At 34.1% G+C, this 14,122-nt stretch overlaps 1 protein-coding gene across 4 annotated transcripts in view; it reads right to left on the minus strand.

Annotated features, from left to right (window-relative positions):
- Nucleotides 1-14,122, minus strand: part of UBR1 (ubiquitin protein ligase E3 component n-recognin 1) — a 181,329-nt gene that overhangs the window by 136,051 nt on the left and 31,156 nt on the right. For all 4 annotated transcript variants that reach the window (XM_074235207.1, XM_074235208.1, XM_074235209.1 and 1 more), the window contains exons 2-3: nucleotides 3,025-3,281; nucleotides 600-678 (exon numbers count right to left, since the gene is read on the minus strand). In XM_074235207.1, the coding sequence (XP_074091308.1) occupies nucleotides 600-678; nucleotides 3,025-3,281 (336 nt within the window). The remainder of the gene's footprint in view (nucleotides 1-599; nucleotides 679-3,024; nucleotides 3,282-14,122) is intronic.

The following is a 14,122-nucleotide window of genomic DNA, read 5'->3' on the forward strand; positions in this document are numbered from 1 at the left end:
GGCTGTAATGATCTTATTCCCTAATTCCACTTTAGATCCCCTTATATCATCTGAACTAAATCTTGGAGATTTAGGAAGACTTAGAAACTAGATTTCTTGATCAGTTTGTTTAGAGATAAAAATTCCAAAAGAAAAATTCTACTTCAAATCGATGTCGAATATCCTTCCTGCTCTAAAATTCTCCTACATTAATGCATATAAACTTTCCAAATTATTCTAATATGTTTATTAAAAAGAAAAATATTAATAATCATCAAAAATTCAAATAAACATGTAAAAGAAGGGTAAAATTTTACTCCAAACTTTTAGTCTTTAAAAAGTCAGAGAATCAAAATCCGGCCTCAGACACTTAATAATTACCTAGCTGTGTGGTGTTGGGCAAACCACTTAACCCCATTTGCCTTGCAAAAACCTTAAAAAAAAAAAAAGTCAGAGAACCTACTAATTGTGTAACCTTGGGAAAGTCACTTCACTTCAAATGCCTTAGCAAGAAAAAAAGAAAAAGGAAGGAAGGAAGGAAGGAAGGAAGGAAGGAAGGAAGGAAGGAAGGAAGGAAGGAAAACTCAGAGAATAGAAGAAATTTTAAAACTCAATCAAACCTTATAACGATGATTTTTGTGAACACTGCTCTGGAAACAGGTCATGCAGAGAACACATGTTGGATCAATTGCACAGTCCCTAAAGAAAAGATTTCAAGTTAATTACTCTAAATTTTAGAGAAATATCATTTCAAGTATAGATCCACAAAAACTGATTTTTAAAGAAATATATCACATTTATGTAAAGAAATTAAATGCCTTAAGTAGTAGGTTATATTTATAGGGTATATTTAAGTTTACAAATCACTTTCCTTCTAATTACCCTGTGAAGTTTATTTTTATTCCAATTTGCAGATGAAGAAGCTAAATTTCAATAACCTTATAATATCTGTCCAAGATTACAAAGTTAATAGTGCAGCCAGGATTAGAAGCTGGGTCTTCAAAATCCCATGAGCTTTCTACTATATATTCAGAGCCAATGGCATTTTGGGGGGGGACAGGGTGGGGAAGGCAAAAAAGTAAATTCTCGTGCTTTTAGAGGTAGATTTGATTTTTATGATTAGACAAAAATTATTTAGAGCAAAGTCTACTGAATAATACAGGTGATCAAAACAAATAATATTATTTAAGAGGAGTATGAAATATAACTAAAAAGCAATTCTGGTAAGGTTCATAAATTAGTTCTAAAAGTAAGTGTTAAAAACTTCCAAAAATATTTTGAATAAGGGTAGCTTGAATGGGATAAGCATGTAGCTGAAAATCTCTAACTACAAGTAAGTAGGTTTCTTTTTTAACATTTGTAATACTGGAAAAAAATAAAATCTGTGATTAATAGTTTACTTTATATTATGTGATTTGTGTGATTAATTTCTGCCCTGATCTTATTTAAAATTTCAGAGAATTACTGTCCAAATGAGAAAATTACCTATGATTCCATCATCCTATAAAAATTATTTCACTAACAGAGAGATTCCATATTGCTAGTTGAGGTTTGTGGAAAGGAAGACCCAACCTTACTTTCACTAACTTGAAATAATAAACTTTAAAATAAATCAACGTAATATTTTTAGTAAAAAAAAATACCCCAGCAGAATAAAAGGATCTATTTGCTAAATATCGTCTTCAAATTATTAGAGAAGGAGTGAACTTCTTAAAAAGTTTTAAAAGTAAACAAAAATTATTTTGAAATCTAGGGAAATTATTCTTAAATTGCTCTCTTGGGGGGAAAAAAGAAAAGGCTAACCTGTGACCCTGGACATTTTGCTTCCTTTTTAACACCATTCTTTGCTGTAAATTGGATAAGACTGGACAAGGTGTCTTCCAATTCTAAAGGTTTATGATTCTATTATTTGAAAACTAAACATGCCAACAAGTTATTTTTTTTAACTCATTGACTTTATTTTCCTAAGTAGGAACAAAATAAATTAAATTAACATGGGCAGTCTTCAAATTATTATTTCCCTTCAACTAATAATACTCTATGAAAAATTGCTACACAATGCTCCAAAAGACAAGCACTGACACATCCTTGAATTTTGAAATCTGTAATACAAAACCACTAAAACCTTTTCCCAAAGAAGTCTTATCTAATTATAGGATAGCAATAACATTTTGTGGAAAACTAACAACTTTGACTCAACATTTTTATTTTTCAATTTTTTTCACCTATAACATAAGGGAGATAGATCTAGATAGATCTCTAGGATCTGGCCCTATGACACTGATTAATCTAAAACAATTTCAATAATTTGAATGTACTACACAGCTCAGTAAGTTTATTTAATTCCAAAAGCAAATTATTCAAATAGTTAACTTTTTTCCTTTTCTAAATATTTTGTATAAATCTTAGACATGTATATTTTTCATGTTTCCTCTGAAGAAATTTCTATAATAAAACAACAAAAAACCCCTGACCTTAAATATTAAAATAAGATATTCACAAATCTCATGCTAGTTTTTAGACAGGAGAAATGAAAAGAGCCAAAACTCAAGTTCTAAAGTCAAATCTAAAGTCAATTTAAAGCAGGTTTAACTACAAAAAAATTCTCTCTGTATCTGACTCAGCTCTAGGAGGACAGTTCTCAAAGATCTCTGGCAGTAAAGCTGCTCCCATTTCCTAATCTCTACATTCTCCTTCTCCCTCCTCTCCCCCACTACCCAAACCTCACTATTCAGCTGAAAACAAGCAAAGTTTCTCCTACTTTCCCATTCTCTTTTTGGAAGTAGCAAAAGTAACAATTAGGTCTTCAAATAACCAAGAAAGGAAATGTGATAATGGATTATTAATTGTGAGAATCTAATATGCTGTAAGAGTTAGTCACAGATCATTAATAAGTATTGAAAAGAACAAACACATTAAATAAAACGAAAATATTTTTATAAAGAAGTTTGAGTTGAGAGGAACCTAAAACAAAGTATACTACTGGATAACAGAAAGAATGCAGAGATAACAAAGATACCAATCCTATAAATTTCCAGTACTTACCTACAAGAATAAGTCGTCTCCCCACTTTTGAAAACTTTCCCACAAAGCTGAAATGCTCCACTTTGCTTCAATTTTTCTAAGGAAATAACTGGATCTTCTTTAAATAAGAACCATTCCAGTGGTGTTAATATCATCATTTGAGCAGCTTCCTCCTGTTTTTCTAATTCTGGGTCTATTTCATCAAAGTAAATGTCTGGTACAGTTTGTGCCAAATAGTATAAGAAGGCAGAATGAAAATCTGCTTGCTGATGCCACCACTGCAAAAAAATAAGAGTAAAATAATTTATGTCTTAAAATAATACTTTTTGGGGGAGCGGACTCAAGATGGCAGCATGAAGGGCGGCATCTCCGGGGAACTCCAATCCCCCAAACCCCCCAAAAACAAAGATGGTTCTAGCCAAAATTTAGCAGGACAGAACCCACAGAAAGACTGAGTGATACATTTTCCCAGTCCAAGATAACTTAGAAGTTCCACAGGAAAGGTGTGTTTCACCAGGACCCAGGGTTGGGGAAAAAGTCATGGTGCAGCCCAGCCCAGAGATCACCAGCAACAGCTTGAAGGAGCAGTGAGAGAACTCTGCTCCACCAGAATGAGTGAGGAGCAGGGCCACAGAACCTGCAGGGAGAATCAGGAGAAAGCAGCCTGCAACCCTAGAGACAGTAAGGGAAGTCTGCAGAGATTTCTCTGCTCTCCCTGGGGTAGAACTCTACTGTTTGCCTATATTCAGATAATGCAGTTTGGGCTTCCATACTAAGATAGCTGGATCCTGCCTTATAGCCCCAGGGCAGAGGGTAGTGCTGTGGTCATCTATATATCAAAGCACAGGCTAGTGAGCACAAGACCTTGGAGGAATAAAGGGCCCAGTGGGGTGTCCCCCCCAAAAAAACAAACCCCAAAGCCTTGGAAGTGCTGTCTTGGGCTGAGGAAATGAGTAAACAACAGAAAAAGAAGGATCTGATCATAGAGAATTACTTTAGTCCCATGGAAGATCAAAACATATACTCAAGTGATGACAAAATCGAAGCTTCTATATCCAAAACCTCCAAGAGAAATAGAAAATGAGCTCAGACTATGGATAAGCTCCAAAAAGACTTTGAAAAGCAATTAAGGGAGGTGGAGGAAAAATTGGGAGGAGAAATGAGAGCAATGCAGAAAAATCATGAAAATCAAATCAAAAGCTTGGTGAAAGATATACAAAAAAAAAAAAATACTGAAGAAAATAATATGTTAAAAACTAGTTTAGGCCTAATGGAAAAAGCAAAACAAAAGACAACTGAGGTGAAGAATGCCTTCAAAAGCAGAATTGGCCAGCTGGAAAAGGAGATTACAAAGCTCTGAAGAAAATAACTCCTCCAAATGCAAAATGGAACTAAAGGAAGCTGATGACTTTGCAAGAAATCAGGAAGAAATAAAACTCTTCCAAAAAAGCCAAAAATTAGAAGAAAATGTGAAATATCTTACTGGAAAAAACAACTGATCCAGAAGAAATAATTTAAAAATTATTGGACTATCTGAGAGCCTAGACTTCATTTTTCTTTTTTTTTAGGTTTTTTTTTTTTTGCAAGGCAAATGGGGTTAAGTGGCTTGCCCAAGGCCACACAGCTAGGTAATTATTAAGTGTCTGAGACCGGATTTGAACCCAGGTACTCCTGACTACAAGGCCGGTGCTTTATCCACTAAGCCACTTAGCTGCCCTAAACTTCATTTTCAAGAAATAATACAGCAAAATTGCCCTGAGATCCTAGAAGCTGAGGGTAAAAATAGAAATTGAGAGAATTTACCAGTCACCCCCAAAAGGGATCCAAAAGAAAAACTTCCAGGAATATTATAACCAAATTCCAAAACTCCCAAATCAAAGAGAAAATTCTAAAAACTGCCAGAAACAGACAATTCAACTACCAAGGCTCCATAGTCAGGATTACACAGGATCTAGCAGCATGTACAATAAGGGCTCGTAGGGATTGGAATATGATATTCCAGAAGGCAAAAGATCTTGGTTTACAACCAAGAATCAACTACCCAGAAAAAATGAACATCCTCTTTCAGGGGAAAAGATAGACTTTCAATGAAACAAGGGACTTTGGATCTCCAAGTACAAGACTCTGGTGAACTATAGAGGGAGTGGAAGAGATGGACTAACTATGAGGAACTTGATGCTGCTGCTGAACTGTTTGTATTCCTGTATGGGAAGAAGATATTGATAACTCTATGAACTTTCTTATTTATAAGAGCTGTTAGAAGGAGTATATATAGACAGGACATAGGAAGGAGCAGAATATAATGGTATGATGTGGTAAAGGGATGGAGTCAATGGGTGATGGGGGAAAGTACTGGGAGGAAGGAAAAGGAGATGAAGTAGCTGAGAGATTTCACCTAGGAGTCAAGAAAAAGCTTTTTCAATGGAGTGGGGGGGGGGGGCCAAGGGGGAATGAGTGAGCCTTCATTCTCATTGGAAATGACTCAGAGAGGAAATGATATACACACTTAATAGGGTGAGAAAATCTGTCTTGCCCTGGAGAAGGATGGGAGAAAAAGGACAGGATGAGGGGGAATGACAACAATTCACCTGAACATCAGTGATCTCTTCCTGCTCTAAATTCTACGACCTTAAAATGGTAGAAAGGTTGTAGGAGATAAAAGGAGATTTTGGTGGGATCTGGACAGAGATAGGCAAAAGGACTGCCTGGTCTGCTCAGACAAAGCAATCTGGAACCTATTCAAATACATTAATATAAGGTTAACAGATCCTAGATAGAATTTGAATACAAGAATCATAAGTAACCATGACTACAAGGTAAATTAGAATTTCTTTTGTGTTTGAGGATGTAGTCATGAATGAATGAATACACATGGTCAACCATTCTAGTATATCTATCTTCTCTTATCCTCCCCCCATCTCCAGGAGAAAAAGAGGACTATACTTAGTGGATTGTTAATTCCAAACTCTCCCATTTTGCAGATGAGGAAAATGAGACCCAGGGAGATTGCTGAGATCTCACAGACAGAGATGACTTTGAAGCTGGATCCTCTGACTAAAAATCCATTTTGCTTTCCAGTATCCAATTCTGCCTCTTTTTTCCTTCTATTACATTCTTCTACCTTACATCCTGTCCTTTTTATTATTTTTTCTTTCTTCTTTTCCTGTTGAAGTACTTTATTTTTTAATTCAAGATTTCTTTCTCCTAAGTGTTGTGTTGTTCTTTATATTTATTTATCTCTTTCCTCTAGTGGGAAGACAACTTTTATTTTGTACTTCCATAGATGCAAACTGGCATTGACAAAAACACAAATATAATACATTCTCTGCAGTTCATTATATGATTGCTCCCTATTTGAAGAGACACAAGAGGACACTCCCAACCCACTCTTCATGGAGGTGGGAGTTCATATTGCACTTGTTTTTGGATTTTTTCAATGTATTGATGAGGCATGCTCAGTTATTTCCTTTTTTTTGTCTTAAAAAAATACTGTTTGTTATATGGGATGATTCACTAGCAAAGGGTAAAAAAGGGAATACTGGTGAATCTATTAAAAACTTGCAAAAAATAAGACTGCAAAACTTAAAAAAAAGATTGCTCTCTTATTTTCATAAAACAAGACCCTCATTTATTTCACTTGTTACTTATGCAGCTGATTACTGAGGAAAACTGCCAGCATACTGGGCAATTTTTTCTTGGGAGGGGACTTTCCTTTTTATTTATTTTTTTCTTGATTATATATAAAAATAATTTTTAAGATTCAATTTTAAAAATTTTGAGTTCCAAATTCTCTCCTTCCCTTCCTGCCCTCCCCAGACATATTTGAGAAGACAAGCAATTTGATATAGATTCTATATGTGCAGTCATGCAAAACATATTTCTGTATTAGCAATGCTCCAAAGAAAATATAGGCAAAAAAGTTAAAGAAAATAAAAAAGTATGCTTCAATTTACATTCATACTCAATCAGCTTTCTCTGAAAATAGTATTTTTCATCCTAAATCCCTCGTAATTGTCTTGGATCACTGTATTGTTCAGAAAAGCTAAGTCAATCAGAGTTAATAATTGTTACAATATTGTTTTTGCTCTGAACAATGTTCTTCTGGTTCTGCTTACTTTACTTTGCATCAGTTCATATGTCTTTCCAATATGAAACCATAATTGCTTGTCCTTTCTTTTTTTTAATTGAAATTTTGTTTTAGTTTTCCAATTACGTGGAATGGTAGTTTTTTCAACATTCATCCATTTGCAAATTTATGAATTTCACATTATTCTACCACCCTCCTTTACCTCTCTCTTCTCCAAGGCAGCAAACAGTTAAATAAGAACATTTGAGTTTAACATATTTACATACTAATCATTTTGTGAAAGAGGAGTCAATGGGGGCAGTGAGAGAACTCTGCTCCACCAGAATGAGTGAGGAGCAGGGGCCACAGAACCTGCAGGGAGAATCAGGAGAAAGCAGCCTGCAACCCCAGAGACAGTAAGGGAAGTCTGCAGAGATTTCTCTGCTCTCCCTGGGGTAGAACTCTACTGTTTGCCTACACTCAGATAATGCAGTTTGGGCTTCCATACTAAGATAGCTGGATCCTACCTTATAGCCGCAGGGCAGAGGGTAGTGCTGTGGTCATCTACATATCAAAATTAATTAAAACTAAGGAGAAAAGAAGGAAAACCATAAAAGAACTTTTAAAAAAGTAAACACAGAATGCATTCAGATCCCATGCTTTTTCTTCCAGAGGTGGATAGCACTGTCCATAACAGATCTCTCAGAGTTGTCTTTTATCTCTTAAGTGCTGACAGGAATTACATCCATCATAGTTTATCATCACACAAAGTTGCTGTTAATGTGTACAATGTACTTTTGGTTCTGCTCCCTTCATTCAGTAATAGTTCATGTAATTCTTTCCACTCTTCTCTAAAGTCCAACCATCTATGATTTCTTTCGGAACAACAGAATTCCATATCATTCATTTATCATAACTTCAGCCATTCCCCAATTGATGGGCATCCCTTCAATTTCCAATTCTTTGTCACCATAAAAAGAGCTGTTATATCTTTGAACATGTGAGACTTTTCCCATTTTTATGATTTCTTTTGAATAAAGATCTAGTATTGGTATTGCTGGGTCAAAGGGTATGATGAGTTTTATTGCTCTTTGGGTCTAGTTTCAGATTGTGCTCTATAATGGTTGGATCAGTTCACAATTCTGCCAACAGTACATTAAAACATCAATTATTCATAGTTAGATGGAAATAATATGATCTTAGGTTGCTTTAAGAGAAGCATAAAGTTTAAAGAAGCTGATCTCAACAGACATGGTTATTCCACATATGTATTACCATATGCAGTTAGGGTAACTTAATTTAGGAAAAACAAAGATAAAATGGAGAATGAATAAGATGAGAGGAAACTATATTTCATGTAAAATTTGATTAGAAGAAAATGAATGAGATATGAATTAATGCTTAAGAGAAGCTTTAGGGAGGACAAAATAACTGTACACATTTGAAAGGCTTTCCTGTAATGAGATTAAACTTGTTTGGTTTGTCAAGATAGTCAGTATGCTAGGGAGAAAAGGCTAATATAAAGAGAGATTTTATTTTTCACATATAAAGAAAATTTCCAAATAATTTGCTGTTGAAAGTGGAATGGGTTTCAGGAAGAAACTAAACTTTACAATTTCTATAGGTCTTCAAAAGTAGACTTGCTACATGACTACTTATTAGGTATATTGTATAGAATACTCTTGCTTAAATGAAGGTTAAATTAGATCATCAATTTTTCAACTTCATGATTCTAGACCTTAGATTCTAGAAGCTAATGCTTCTCATTTTTGCCATTATTTTTCCAGGCAAAATGTTAAATAGCATGTTTATGTCACTTAATGGTTTATGAAATAGATGGCCCAAGTAATATCCTCAACTTACAGATGAGAAAACTGAGATTTTGAGATGTTAATTGACTTGCTCCACATAATCTAGGTGAGTTTCTAACTCAAGTTTTATTGAGTACACACCTCTACTATATTAAGATATCACATTACTTCTCTTACTTTTTCACATGAATTCTGTTTATGATTTTTAACCCAAGATACATGAGTGTCACAAATCCTTAGGCAATAGACATCTTAGGTATGTGCTTTTCTAAGGCTGGGATCAGAAATTTTGTAGTCAATTTTGTAGTCAATCAAAAAACTTCTATGTGCCAGATACTGTGCTAAGTGCTGACAGATACAAAGAAAACAAGACAGTTTCTGCTGTCAAGGAGTACACAATCTAATGGGGAAAACACTATGAAAAAAAAAATACATACAAACAATACTTAAATAGGATCTATCTCCATTTGAAAAGAGACCTGCATAATTGAGTAATCTTACTCCTTTTAATGTAAAATAGTTTTGTAGCAATATCAAGTATACTGATTTGTTGGTAACAAAACAAATTTGAAAAATGTATCAATGGTAGCAGAGCTAGGTATTAATGACTTATCTGAAATTAAGCCATGTGACTTTCTGGAACTGTTAAATTAAGGATGTAAGGAATACCTTAATATACCACCCATTTATTATCTCAGCAGTGCCAGGAATAACTACCCCAAGATGAAAAGACATTTCACTTATCTATCATTAAAGTCATTCCAGTAACCATTATCACTTGCAGACAAGTAGAGAAGCAACCACTATCTACAGAGATGATTTATGATTTCACTATTCATTTAAAAAATTGTATTGATATTTTTACATTGCTGTTACAATTCACTCTTCCTCCAACAGAAATTGCTACCTTACCAACTCATACTTCTCAGACTGGCCAATATGACCAGAAAGGAAAATGATCAATGTTGGAAGGGATGTGGGAAATCTGGGGCACTAATACATTGTTAGTGGAGGTGTGAACTCATCCAACCTTTCTGGAGAGAAATTTGGAATTATGCCCAAAGGGCAACAAAAATGTACATACACTTTGATCCAGCAATACCACTACTGGGTCTATACCCTGAAGAGATTATGAAAAAGGTTTTGTAAAAACATCACTGGTACAAAAATATTCATAGCAGCCCTGTTTGTGGTGGCAAAGAATTGGAAATTAAGTGAATGTCCTTCAACTGGGAAATGGCTTAGCTAACTGTGTTATATGTATGTTATGGAACACTATTGTTCTATAAACCAGGAGGGATGGGAATTCAAGGAAGCCTGGAAGGATTTGCATGAACTAATGCTAAGCAAGATGAGCAGAACCAGAATAATACTGTACACCCTAACAGCAACATGGAGGTGATGATCAACCTTGATGGACTTGCTCATTCCATCAATGCAACAATCAGTCACAATTTTGGGGTATCTGTGATGGAGAATGCCATTTATATCCAGAGAAAGAATTGTGGAGTTTGGACAAAGACCAAAGACTATTCCTTCAATTTAGGGGAAAAAAAAACATTATCTTTAATTCAGGATTAGAGTTATAGTTGTGGGGGGTATTAAGGAATTTATAGTATCTTAACTTAGAGGTGCCACTTAAACTGTGAGTCAAGAGCCCTTGATAATTCAAGGTAGAATGGAGAAGGATAAAGTTTTAAAGATTAATAATTTTAACAGAGTAACTGTTTGGAGTTTGCCTATAAATACATGGCCAATACAGAAAGGAAAATATAACAACATAGAAAAGAAAAGATTATGGGGCAGCTAGGTGGCATAGTGGAGAAAACACTGGCCTTGGAGTCAGGAGTACCTGGGTTCAAATCCGGTCCCAGATACTTAATAATTACCTAGCTGTGTGGCCTTGGGCAAGCCACTTAACCCCATTTGCCCTGCAAAAACTAAAAAAAAAAAAAAAAAGATTATAATTTTGTCTAGATTACAATATTTGTCTCTATTTAAAAAAAAGAATATTTCTTTCACTGTCCAGAGTTTTCCTACTTCTAGCAATATTATAACAATAATCAACTGTGAAAAACTTAGCTATTCTGTTTAAGACAATAAATACAAGGCAATTTCAAAGGACACAGATGAAACTGTTATCTCCCTCCAAAGAACTGATGAGCTCCGAATGAAAATTGAAGTAAACTTTTTAACTTTATTTTTCTTTTTATGAGCATATATTTTTTTTTCACCACATGGCTAATATGGAAATGTTTTGTATGAATTCACACATATAATTGATATCATATTGCTTGCATTCTTAAGAGATGGTAGAGTGGCAGGAGGGAGGAAGAGAATGCAAAACCCAAGATTTTATAAAATGAATGTTAAAAATTGTTTACATGTAATTGAGAAATAGTTAATGAAATAAATAAAAATTCTAGAAGCTAATGCCCCTTGAGGTCAAGAGCTGTTTTTGCTTCTCTGTATCCCCAATCCCTAGCACAATACCTGGTACTTAATAAGTGCTTAATGAATGTTTGCTAATTGACTGAAAAAAGTGCCTTTTTTACTTTTTTTTATCACTTCTTAAGAGCCAAGACAATTGCATTTTTTTTGTATTTATAGCCTAAGTATCTAGAACAATGGCTGACACATAGTTGTTGTTTAATAAAGGCTTGAAGCAAAGAACTGGAAACAAAGTAATTGACCATTGCCCGGAGAATGGCTAAACAAACTGTTATATATGAACATGAGGAAATATTACTGAGTCATAAGATATAATGAGTATGAGGAATAATACAATGAGACATGGGAAAACTTCTAAAGTGATGCAAATTGAAATAAGAATTAGGCAAACTGTACTTACATTAACTACAACAAAATAAATGTAATTAAGAACAAACATTAGAACTGAGTAGCATGCAATTGTAATGACTAGGATGGAAACCAAAGAAAATATAGAGGAAAGTATTTCCTTCTTATTTGGAGAGATGGAGGACTATGGATATGGAACACTGTATATACTGCATTATGATAATTTCCCCCTTCTTTTTTTTCCTCCTTTATTTGTCTTTATAAGGTAAAACTGGGAGGGAGGGAAGAATATATTGGAAAATGAGTGCATATGAGACATAATGGTTTTTGAACATTATCAATGAAGGAATTTGTGTTGCTATATGTGTTTCAAAAAGGTTTAAATTTTTTTTCTCAATGGAGGGGAAAGAGAATATAGATTTTCATTTATTTTAAATGCTTTTAATTAAAAAAAGAAAAGAGAAAAAAATCCAAGACACCAAAAAAACTTTTTAAAATAAAGCACAATATATGTTGATGAAAAATTATCTTAGACAAGGGGTTCCTACCTGGCCTTTCTTTTTTAAATACCTACTTTCAAGAGTAGATATCAGACAACTTCCTAAATTGACCTCCTTATTGAACAGAAAGTCTTAAGATGTCATAATCATTTCATCTTAAAGTTCTTATTTTACTGTTTTGGGGAACCATTTCTCTTTAATTAGTCAGCAACAGGCCAAGCATAATCAATAATTTGTCAACTGTTGTGCTTATCACCATTAGGTCACTTCTTCACAGATGTAGGATGAACATGACCTTATTGTTCGTAACATTCAATGAAAAAGTACTTATCAAGAGGGCAGCTGGGTGGCACCCTGGATATAGCACTGGACCTGAAGTCAGGAGGACCTGAGTTCAAATCCAACCTCAGACATTTAATACTTACTTAGCTGTGTGTACTTGAGTCATTTAACCCCATTTCCTTGCCAAAAAAACATTTATCAAGCACCTACTATGCGCCAGGTACTTTGCTTGTTAACATTAAGGATAACTACAATTTGGTAACCACTGAAACAAAACAGACATAACTAAACTATTAAGAAAAAAAATTGAACTCACTTTACACAACTAGTAATGAAAAGTATTGGAGCAGCTAGCTGGAACCAAATATACATAAAAGAGATCCATGACAAGGGTATAAAAATTATTATGAGGAGACTAAGGGACTTATATTTAAGGTATCAGAAGCAGAAGAAAATACCAAGGCATAAAAAAAATGCTTAGTCCTTATTGATAATGAAAAAAGGGAAATGAGTTATTAATAACTGATAGTTATTAATAACTATCAACTTATATGCCTATTTCTTCATCTATTATATTATATAATATATATTATTTTATATATTATGTATTATATTATATATTATATATATATCCTCAGTGAGGCTTATTAGTAGAGAACAAGCAGGATTTTGCAGGTAATAGTCAACCACTTAATTTTACAATTAATTAAAAGTTGGAGATTGTAGAGGATATTAGATTATACTTATATTGTTGCTTTATTATAAAAAAGCGTTTGATTGGGTTTTAACAATGTCTTCCATCAAAATCATTTAAAGTTTCTTGGAAGATCTAACTATAGAAACAATCTTTTTTTTTAAAAAAAAATTTGTTTTCCAATTATATACAATAGTAATATGTACCTATCATTTTTGTAAGGTTTTGAATTTTACAATTGCCCCCCCCACAGAAGGCTGTCTGATAGTCTCTACATTGTTTCCATGCTATACATTGATGTGAATTGAATGTGGTATAAGAGTAAACATAAAGCCCCTCCCCCACCCAAAAAGATGAGAAACCTCAAGAATAGAGAGAGAAAAAAAAATTGTACTTCAGTCTGTGTTCAGATTTCAATGGCTCTATCTCTGGGGTGAGTTGCTTTCTTTATCATAAGTCCACCAGAGAAGTTGCTTCACTATTTTTCCCACAATTTCCATTACTAGCTGTACCTCCACTCTATTCCTCCCCACTCTTATTTACTCTATTCTCCCTCTCCTTTCATCCTGGCCCTTACAGAAACAATCTTGTTCAAGTATCTCCTGATAATAAACATCAGGCAAGTCATAGTAAATACTCCCCAATGATGTTCAGCACTGTAACAGAGAAGATCCAGTGCAGAATCCAGGCCAAAAAACTACTTCTTCTGTATGATATGACAATTGCATCAAGGAGGCAAACATTCTTAGAAGAACATTACAGAAACTCCTGGAAAAAATCTAGTCACAAAAAAAGTTCAACTGGTCTACCCAAACAGGAAGTTATAAGTAGATAAAATAATTTCTATTGCCCTGATTTTAACATTAATTTGGACAGAAATTCAGCAGAGCTTGCACATCAATATGTCTATCTAGGACTGAAATATAACTATATGCCCAGTTAAACGGAAAAGAGGAAGTTGGACTCT

The sequence above is a fragment of the Macrotis lagotis genome, chromosome 4 (genome assembly GCF_037893015.1).
Source record: "Macrotis lagotis isolate mMagLag1 chromosome 4, bilby.v1.9.chrom.fasta, whole genome shotgun sequence".
In the NCBI taxonomy this organism is placed as follows: Eukaryota; Metazoa; Chordata; class Mammalia; order Peramelemorphia; family Peramelidae; genus Macrotis; species Macrotis lagotis.